The sequence below is a fragment of the Alnus glutinosa genome, chromosome 5, assembly GCF_958979055.1.
Source record: "Alnus glutinosa chromosome 5, dhAlnGlut1.1, whole genome shotgun sequence".
NCBI lineage: Eukaryota > Viridiplantae > Streptophyta > Magnoliopsida > Fagales > Betulaceae > Alnus > Alnus glutinosa.
The window spans coordinates 13605887-13616470 of record NC_084890.1 but is presented as its reverse complement, the minus strand read 5'-3'; the positions used below and the strand labels follow the sequence as shown (position 1 = coordinate 13616470).

At 34.9% G+C, this 10584-nt stretch overlaps 2 protein-coding genes across 2 annotated transcripts; both read right to left on the bottom strand.

The window, feature by feature from the left end:
* Positions 1–350: 350 nt before the first annotated feature.
* LOC133868994 (cysteine-rich repeat secretory protein 38-like) lies at positions 351–1070 on the bottom strand. The gene has a single exon (XM_062305983.1). The coding sequence runs from the start codon at positions 1068–1070 to the stop codon at positions 351–353; it is 720 nt and encodes a 239-aa protein (XP_062161967.1).
* A 5525-nt stretch (positions 1071–6595) lies between these two features.
* Positions 6596–7586, bottom strand: LOC133868492 (cysteine-rich repeat secretory protein 38-like). The gene has a single exon (XM_062305395.1). It carries the CDS (start codon positions 7539–7541, stop codon positions 6807–6809), a length of 735 nt encoding a protein of 244 aa, XP_062161379.1. The 5' UTR covers positions 7542–7586; the 3' UTR covers positions 6596–6806.
* Between the last annotated feature and the right edge of the window lie 2998 nt (positions 7587–10584).

Here is a 10584-nt window from a genome sequence, read left to right as displayed (position 1 = left end):
ATTTAGAAAATGTATTTTCCATCTGTATCAGGTGTTTTTAGACAGCGTGTTTACTTACTTGAGCGGCGACAATTAAGTTGATGATATTCCCCTTTTCAACTAAATCCCATATTTAATCATACAAACGTGTTTAAAGAAGACCCTCAAAATCAGAATTTCACGAATTCAAGAAAAAGGGGTATGCTCCCTAGAGCTAGAATGAATGTATTCCCACGTACATAACATCCTATGAACAAACAAAACGAATGTTTATATATTCTCTCTAAAAAAAAAAGGAATTTTTATGATCAACAATTAACGTATGTTGTCGAAATATGCACCAAGTACAAAATTAAGAAGTGATACTGTATTTACAGCGGATAAATCTCATATCTTATGTTGCAACTCCCTCCGACAACTCTTCCACCTTCCTTCCCATCACAGCAGCGAGGAAGTTCACCAGTTATACCATCAAGACACTTGAAACAGTCACTTCCAGAAAGGTCCCTTGTGCATTGGGCCAAGCCATAGAGCTTCCTCGATTTTCCGAGCTCTAGCTGTCCAACTGCATACAGTTTCGGAGTCGCAGATGCCTTTTTGGCGAGTAGGCTCAACAACTCCTTTGTTTTTTGGTTGAAGTTTGTGGGATCTCTAACATTTCGCGTGTTCCACATGTAGAACTTGTTTTGATTATCAATTTGGCCATGGAAATCTCTATTGTTGTACTTGAGAAGACAATTATCATACCATATTATTGCACCCTTACTGTTTGGGCAGCTTTTTAGAATTTCGTTGCTTGCGTCATGAAAGCAGTTCCTGCAGTCTCTGCCTTCAACGTCACCACGACAAAGAGCAAGCCCATAAGTTCTGTACGGATCCTGACCCACTGACTCAAGGCCAAAACCATGGGGAGGTGTTTGGGTATAAAGATTGCCCATGAGCTTTCTTAGGTTTGATTCATAAGGGTCGTTGGCGGTGAAGTTCCCAGAGCTTGAACAAAAATGGAAGAGAGGGCCTGATCCAAAAGTGGTATGGAGAAGGAGAGAAGATGTTAGTAGGGTGACAGAGAAGGTGAACCGTGACGAAGACATTTTTGGTAGGAAATGATGATAGGAGACGTTGACTGATTTATTTATACACATCCATCTATCTCTTGCTTATTTTTTATCCACATTTTTTTGTAAATTCATTATTGAATTTATGAGACCACACGTTTGTTTCCATATTTTTAATGGTAAATTTTTCAATTTCTTGTATAGAGATGGACAAAAAATGAGCAGAAGATGATAACCAAGCATTTCTCATTTATTTATAGTAATTTCTCATCCTCAGCCCTAAGCCGTAGGTCTAAAGAGGTTGTCTGTTTCTTCTACGTTCTTAACTTGGAAAAGTCAACATTCATCCAAAAAAAGAAAGAAAGAAAAAAAAAAAAAAACCGAGAAAAGAAAAGTTGTGCATTGTCAACCCTAGTATCTGAGTTTACCAAAACTTGGAAGATGAGAATGTTCTAATTAAGACATTATGATGGAATAATATTATATTTATTTATGAAGTATGAAGTTCCTAACGGAGAATTTTGATGATTTTAAGGGATAAATATACTTTAACCCCTTAATTAACAACAGTTTTTTATTTATTTAACCACACGCACATGAACTAATTAACAAGTATGACACTTACGTCTATCAAATTACTATTTTGTTGCACCTTAGCCCCATCTGTCAGATTTGACCGTTATGTTAGACGGAAAATCCAATTTAACCAAAATCTTTCAAAAATACCCTTGTTTTGACCATTAGAAAACCAAAAGAACCCTTTTTATTTATTAGTTAGTAGAAAATTACTATTTTTTTTAAAAAAAAAAAAAAAGACGAAAAACAATTTTTTATTTTTATAAAAAAAATTATAAGGATAAATACAAAATCAGTCTATGTAGTTGACCTAAATTACAAATCCCTCGTTGCAGTTTAAAAATAAGGGTTAAATACTTATATGGTCCCTGATTTTTCACAACTTTATTTTTTAGTCACTGAGTTTCAATTTGCATCACAGATGATACCTAAATTTTGGAAAAAGACCGAATTGGTATCTCGGTTAAGTTTTCCGTCCAAAAACTAATAGTTCGCCACGTGTCAACCTCTGATGTTGACACGTGGTACTATCTAAAAAATTAATTAAAAAATAAATAAAATAAAATAAAAATTTGAAAAAAAAAGGAGGTGGCTCCTTGGCCACCCCCTTGTCCGGTCTGGGATGGCCGAACCACCCCCATTGGGTGGTTCAGCCTCCACCTGAACAGAAAAAAAAAAAAAAAAAAAATGGCGAGATCGGTTTTGCCCTTGGGGGTGGCCGAACCACCCCTAAGGGTCAAAACCTCCAAATTTTGTTTTTTCCGTTTTGCCATTGGGGGTGGCATAACCACCCCCATAGGCCACGGGAGTGGTTCGGCTACCCAAGACCGGCCACCCCCATGGTGACCAAGGAGCCACCCTTTTTTTTTCACTTTTTTTTTTTTTTTAATTTTTTTTAATTTTTTTTAATTTTTTATTAATTTTTAAAGATTTTTAATTTTTAATTTTTTATATAGTGCCACGTGCGAACCGATAGTTTTTGGACGAAAAACTTAACCGATGTACCAATTTGATATTTTTCCAAAATTGAGGTATTATCTATGATGTAAATTGAAACTCAGGGACTAAAAAATAAAATTGTGAAAACTCAAGGACTAAAAAGGTATTTAACCCTAAAAATAATTTAAAAGTTCTTGGGGTGTGCCAAAATAACAATTTAGTCTCTACATCACCAATAAAATGATGCATAAAACACCGCATGCTCTTGAGAAGCTAAATTTTTAGAGGAAATGTTGAAATTGAGAACCCACGAAATCCTATAGATTTGGCTGGATCAATCCCATTTGGCGCTTATTTCTATGGCTCTTACATCGGCGAATACATAAAGAAGGGTCACATACATTTGCCTATACTTTAATTGTTGTTTTTAGATGATCCATCATTTTTTATAGAAAAATATGATTGAGGAATGCTAAACATCCAAACATTTTTTTTTTCTAGAATTTGGTTTCAATCTGATGTGTTACAATCCAATAAGATCTATCATTTTGAAAAATGTACCACAATCTCATAAGATTGTGACACATCAGGTTGGAACCAAATTTGGAAAAAAAATGTTGGGATGTTAAGTATTTCTCAATATGATTTACATGTTTTCGGAGTATGCATCTCTAGTTCTAAATTAAACTCCATATATATGGGTAACTAGATGAGGTATTATAGATAAAGATCACATTTAACATAAAAGAATTATACAAAAAGAAAAGAAAAGAAAAGAAAAGAAAAGAAAAAAAGTATGGAAATGGCCCTTCTCTATGTATAGGTGGAAGTCGCAAATGCATATTTATAAATGAAAAACGATAGAAAATATTCTGTATAATGGATGTACAAATTTATAATTGAAATTGTAGGACTCACATGTAAGTGTACGTCATAAATCCAACGGTAGATTTGCAAACAGGATGAACCAGAATGTACAATTGAATAATGTGCAATGACTCTCTTTGTTTATTGAATTTGAAAATGATAGGTTATGAAAATCTCAACATTTCAAGTCCATATATATGTATGACAGGTGCGCTATCTTTGTTCAATTTAATGTTAACAACTAGTGGACGAGCCATTTTGAAACAAAATGATAGTTTAATTAGGAGGTCAAATATGACAAATGGTAATTTGGGAGTCTGAGTGAATTATGTGTAAGTTTAGTGGCCGAGGTGGCACTACAAAAAAATATGCAATTAGCCACGTGGCTACAATAACCGTTATTGTAGCCACGTGGCCAATTAGCAACGCGTATTAATTACACGTGGCCAATTAGCCATTACATGTGGCTAATTGGCCACGTGTAATTAATACGGGTGGCTAAAATATTTATATTTTTTTATATTTATATTTGTAATTGGCCACATGTATTAATTACACGTGGCCAATTAGCCACGTGTATTAATATGCGTGGCCAAGTAGCCACGTGTATTTATTACACGTGGCTAATTGGCCACGTGTAATTAATACACGTGGCTAATTGGCCACGTGTAATAAATACGCGTGGCTAAAATATTTATATTTTTTTTATAATTTTTTATATTTATATTTGCAATTGGCCACATATATTAATTACACGTAGCCAATTAGCCACGTGTAATAAATACGCGTGGCTAAAATATTTATTTATTTTTTTATAATTTTTTTTTGAATATATATGTATATATAATTTATACATATATAAATTAGGCTCTCAGTGTTCTCTCTCTCTCTCTCTCTCTCTCAGTGTTCTCTCTCTCTCCCTCTCGCTCGCTCTCTCTCGCTCTCTCTCGCTCTCTCTTGCTCTCTCTCTCTCTCTCAGTGTTCTCTCTCTCTCCCTCTCTCTCTCTCTCTCTCTCTCTCCGTCAGACGTGCACCACCGGCCAGCTCCCCGTCCACCGCGTGGCTGGCCTTCCCGACGTCGACGTCTCTCTCTCTCTCTCCGTCAGTACCCTCTCACTCTCTTTCTCTAATACCTCTCTCTCTGTCTATCTCACTCTCTGTTTCTCTACCGGTATGGCCGGCTAGTGGCGTATAGAGGAGAGTTGGACGGAGTGTACGTTAACGTATACGTACACTCCAATATATTAGGAAGGAAAAAAAAAAAAGAAAAAAAAAAAGATAATATAATTGTTGGCAACGTGCATTAATTAAGTATACGTGTCCAAAAAAAATATAATTTTTTTTAAAAAAAAAAAAAAAAAAATACATTTAGCCATGTGTATTTTAATACACGTGGCCAAGTAGCCGCGTGTATTAAAATACACGTGGCCAATTGTTAGCCATGTGTATTTTAATACACGTGGCCAAGTAGCCGCGTGTATTAAAATACACGCGGCCAATTGTTAGCCACGTGTATTTTAATACACGCGGCCAACTGTGCAATTAGTGTCACCCGGATCCACCACGTGTATTTACGTGGCCACTTGCACGTGGCCAACAGTTCGCCACGTGTACAGTGACCGTACACGTGGCGAACTGGAAGTGGCAAAAAACAATTTTTTTTGTAGTGTGGGTGTATTATCCACTTTGTGTGTGTGTATATATATATATATATACATATATATGATGTGACAAGAATAAAGGCCTAAACATAATCTCTCAATAATGGGTTAAAGTAATTGAAAATATATTTGGACTCCTAAAGTAACTTCAATTAAACAGTTAACCAAATATGTAAAGTAGTTAAAGTAAATAATACAGATATTTGGTAACGAAGTGGGAACTTTTTGCATCAAAGAGAAAAATCACTTCGGAGCAACCAAACCTAGAAAATCAATTATCAAAAGAAATAGCTAATTATAAGAAGTTTGTACTCACAACCCTTTGCAGTAGTCACTCTTTTGAATTCTAACAAGTGCCTACTTGCCTGCTTCTTTCCCAGACCCGTCTGGAGAGTTCTTCTATTGATCCAATAAGTGGATCTCCTCTCTAGTTAGACTTCAATGGTTGAACAACAAAATACATGAAATACTCTAAGAGAGATACATATAAACGTTTATGCCTAATAAACTTTCTCTTACCACAATGGAATTTTCTACAGGAATTCTGGAAAAAAAAAAAAAAAAAAAAAAAAAAAAAAAAAAAAAAACTGCCTAGAAGCTTCTTTAAATAGACTTTGAAAACCTTAAAACAAGTCAGGAACGGTCTCTAGGGGGCGGTGTCCGAACAAGCCATTGCGTGTTTGGATAGGTGAGAGAACATAAACTTACTATCAATCGTGTCCGGACACGACGTCTGGATGTCCGGACATCTTAAAGAAAATCCAAAAATTTAGGAACAAATAATTATGCAAAATCTAAATCGCAGCTCTTTCCTTTTCTTGATAGATATTCTACAATATCTTCTTATTCAGCTCTTTCGTTCAAGATGTCTAGACATCCAGACGCCGGACACGATTGACAGCAAGTTTATGTTCTCTCACATTTTTGGATACCACAGCCTAGAAATCCGTTCCTAATTTGTTTTAGGGTTTCCAGAGCTTATTAAAATGAGCTTCTAGACAATGTTCTTTAAGAATTTTTGTGGAGAATTCCATTGTGCTAAGATAAGGTTTATTAGACATAAACATTTATATGTATCTCTATTACAGTGTTTCATGTATTTTGTTGTTTAACCGTTCAATCATTGAAGTTTAGCTAGAAAGGAGCCCCAGTTAAGGGATCAATAGAAGAACTCTCCAGACGGGTCAGGGACAGAGGCAGATAAGTAGGCGCTTAATAGAATTGAAGAGAGTGACTACTGCAAAGGGTTGTGAGTACGAACTTTTTGTAATTAGCTATTTCTTTTGATAATTGATTTCTTGGGTTTGGGTGTCCCGGAGCAATTTTTTTCTTTGGTGTAAAGAGTTTCCACTTCGTAAGCAAATATCTGTACTATTTACTTTAACTGCTTTACATATTTGGTTAACTGTTTGGTTGAAGTTACTTAGAAATCTATATTTATTTTCAATTCGTATCATAACAGTAAATTCTATTAAGAACCCAAAACTAAGGAATGTATTCCCAGTATAGTAAATCCTATTAAGAAACGAAAGAAAATTTTATTCCACAACAGATGTTGATGATGAAAACATGCAACATATAGAAAGGAAGATATACTGCATCCTTCCAAAAGTGAGAATGATTATAGACGTGTTCTTACAAAGACTTTATATTTGTTTATAATGTATAGACGATTCTAAACTCTAGAACACTTATTCATCAAAAGACGAAACTGCAGAACATTTAGAATCTAAGCAGTGACGAAGGGGTAAATCTCATATCTTATGTTGCAACTCCCACCAACAACTCTTCCTCCTTCTTTCCCATCACAGCAACGAGGAAGTTCACCAATTATACCATCAAGACACTTGAAACAGTCACTTGTAGAAAGGTCCCTTGTGCATTGGGCCAAACCATAGAGCTTCTTTGATTCTTCGAGCTCTAGCTCTCCAACTGCATACAGTTTTGGAGTCGCAGATGCATCTTTGGCTAGTAGGCTCAACAACTCCCTTGTCTTTTGGTTAAAGCTTGTGGGCTCGCTAACATTTCTCAAGTTCCACATATAGAACTTGTTCTTGTTATCAATTTTGCCAAGGAAATCAGTGTTGACGTACTTCAAAAGACAATTATCGTACCATATAATCGCACCTTTATTATACGGGCAGCGTTTGTGAATCTCGGCGGTGGCCTCATTAACGCAAGTCCTGCAGTCTGTGGCTTCAACGTCACCACGACAAAGAGCAAGCCCGTAAGTTTTGTAGGGATCCTGACCGACTGAACCAAGAGCAAAGCCCTGGGGAGGGGTTTGGTAGTAAAGATTGCCCAAGAGCTTTCTGAGGTTTGAATCATAAGGGTCATTGGTGGTGAAGTTCTCAGAGCTTGAACAGAAATGGAAGAGAGGGCTGGCTCCATAAATGGTTTGGAGAAGGAGAGCAAATGTTAGCATATAGATCGAGAAGGAAGACATTTTTGGTAGGAAATGCATGAGAATAATGTTCTTCGGATGAAGCTATGGTGAAGTACTACGCAGCACTTATTTATAGTAGACCTCAGCTTCACGCTACAGCACTAATTAATTAGCGGAAGAGTTGAAGAATTTGGCTGTTCCCTTACATACTATTCAAGTTGACAAGAAATTGTCAACATAAGCTGCGTTCTTTGGAAAAGTCAAAAATGGGTAAGCTAAAAATGCACTTCAACAACTCATCCTAAACAAAAAAAAAAAACAAAAAAAAAAAGAGAGGATTTTCTGATGATTAGTTCAACGGAAAAGCGGCCAGTCAATTAAGCCGAAAATATAGAAAGGGCTGACGGTTGACCAAAGGGTTTGTCGCCGTATTATCTTTTGTAGTGCTGTGCAGCAAAGTTTTTGGCGATTCTGCATAGCCGACCTATTTATGAATAATCACAATCGCCAACTTAATTGACTCTTTAGGTTACATGCGCGCATGTTCTAGATAAGAAAAATAGATGATCTTTTTTTGTTTTGTTTATTAAGTATCGATCAGTGGGTGGCGGCCTCATGATATATCTTATGATGTTTTGTTTTTTTCGATCTAAAATATTTTTTATTTTTAAATTTTTTTTTTATAAATTTTTTTTTTAAAAAATTTTTTTTGGTCTTTGGCTCGTAAGAAAAAATTGCCAACGATAAAAAATTATCGGTGACGAAATTTCATTACCGGACAACAAGATTCCGGCCACTTTTACGAGATTTATGCCAGTTTTACCATAATTTGGCTTGGCCAAAAATGAAGAATTTAAATTCATAAAACGATTTGCGGTTTTTAAAATCATGAATCGTTTTACAAAAATTAAAGAGGCTTTTACGGTCAAACTGAAAATAATTTTCATTGATCATCATTTTCGATTGTTTCAAATACCGAAAAATATATAAAACGCCCAAACAAATGGAGCATAAGTAAATATTTCTGGAGAAAAATAGAGAGGTTCTCTTCTTTTACCAGAAAAATACTACGGAATATTGAAAATATATAAAATATTGTTGGCTGAAAGCTCTACAATCCAACTACCTCAGCCCGGTTTTGTTAATAGGGTTTCGCGTTTACTTTTTCTCTCCAAGCACAGGCGTAGAAATTGATGAACATGCATCTAGAAGAAACATATCAGCCGGCTGCACGTGCCTAGCTTGGAGGCGCACTTCAAAGTGCGAACAAAAAATAGGGAAATGAGTTAATAAATTGTTATTTCTAAAAGACCGATCTGAGTGTTTGGAATGATCATTCAAGTCAAATATTTCATGGAATCGATCGTTTTAGATAATGTATACCAATTATTAGTCAGTTGCTTTTAAGAGATCCAATAGATATAATTCAAAGTCAGAGCAATATATATTTTATCTCTTTAAATAATTGTAATTATCATGTGATGTCACTTAATTTGATTACAAGTTCCCAGTTAGGCATGTGCAACTAAGAGAATATTAATAGTTGTTCCAACTTAGATTAAAAAATTAATAAAAAAAAAAGTGTAATGCTAGATATTATATTTTGAAAAATGTTATTTCGCATTCTGCTAGCATACTCAGCTAACGTGGCATGCATAATCTATCCTTATTTATTTATTTTTTTTTTTTTCCTTTTTAATTAAGATTGATCTAAGGGTGGATTGAGGATGCCACATCAGTTGTGTATGCGGGGAGAATGCAAATTTTTATTCAGTCGCTTAATCGACTTCGACCCAAAATCACTCGATCAACTATAAAGTCGCTCGATCGATTTAATATTCGATCGATCGTCAGTGCTTCCAAAGTCACTCGATCGACTTTGATTAATAATATCTTTCCTTATCCGATTTCTATACATGTACATATACACAATTCTATTTAATCTTTAACTAACATTAATTGGATCTTATACCTATGTACACACATGTAAATATTATTATCCTAAGCATTATTGACCTAAGTATGATATTTTCCGGGTATTACATCTCACACTCTGGCGAAAGGCATCATATATGGATGCGAATTGACAAGAAAAGATTAAGAAAGCGAGGCTCTAGAGAAATAAAGTAGAAATAATTTATTTTTTATTTGTATATAAATATATACAATATATTTCCTCATAAGAGGACTAAGGAGTAGAACAAATGTCATGCTACAAATTAAGCAAGTTGCAATCTTAATAACTGCACTATCCTAATAGACAATGCTCGAGGTCAAAAAAAATAATTCTGAAAAATAATGCTTGGCCTATGTGATGTTGATATATGTGCGTTCATTTCCTTCAATAATTATACTGTTCGGTTGGTAATACACCAAGTTGTTAACTTTATGGAAAGTTTTATCATGTGTTGTAGCATAGTCATTGTTTGTCAGGCCTTTTTTAGAAAAATATAACATTATTGGAGACATTACTTCCAAAACACTCAGTAGTTCTAATTAGCCTTTCTTTATATATTTTTACGCACAAAGATCTGTCTATATTGTAAGTCATAACAGTTATTAAAAATACCTCTAATATTGGGTTTGGTAACACAATGCCATTTTCCTAAGCAATTGCATGTTAACCGAATGTATGAAATTAGTCATCCTTTTGTTATAATTTGACATCTATATTTAATCATTATTGAAAATTCATACTTTCTTTTTCTTTTTTCTTTTTTCTTTTTTTTTGTCATTTCTAATGTAGTCAAGTGATGAACAAGAGTTAGATCACAATGCTTAGGTTCGATCCCAAGTATAGGAATGATGTTTAGGCTTTATTGATCGAGTTTGCACATGAAAACACAAAAAACACCTGGGAGATTAATTTGCCCATGCAATAAGTGTTATCTTCAGAAGACACTACCTTCTAGTGATGTATACAACAGTTTGATATTGGAAAAAGGAGAATTTATGCAGAGTTACACAACATGGTTCATGCATCAACTATCAACCGTTACTGATTAGGTGACTAACGCTCCTGTCAATATGGACCAAATTCGTGAAGGCAACAGTGGCATGCAATCCTTGTTGCAAGATATTTTCCCCATGCACGATATTTGGGTAGATGAAGGTGTGTCTC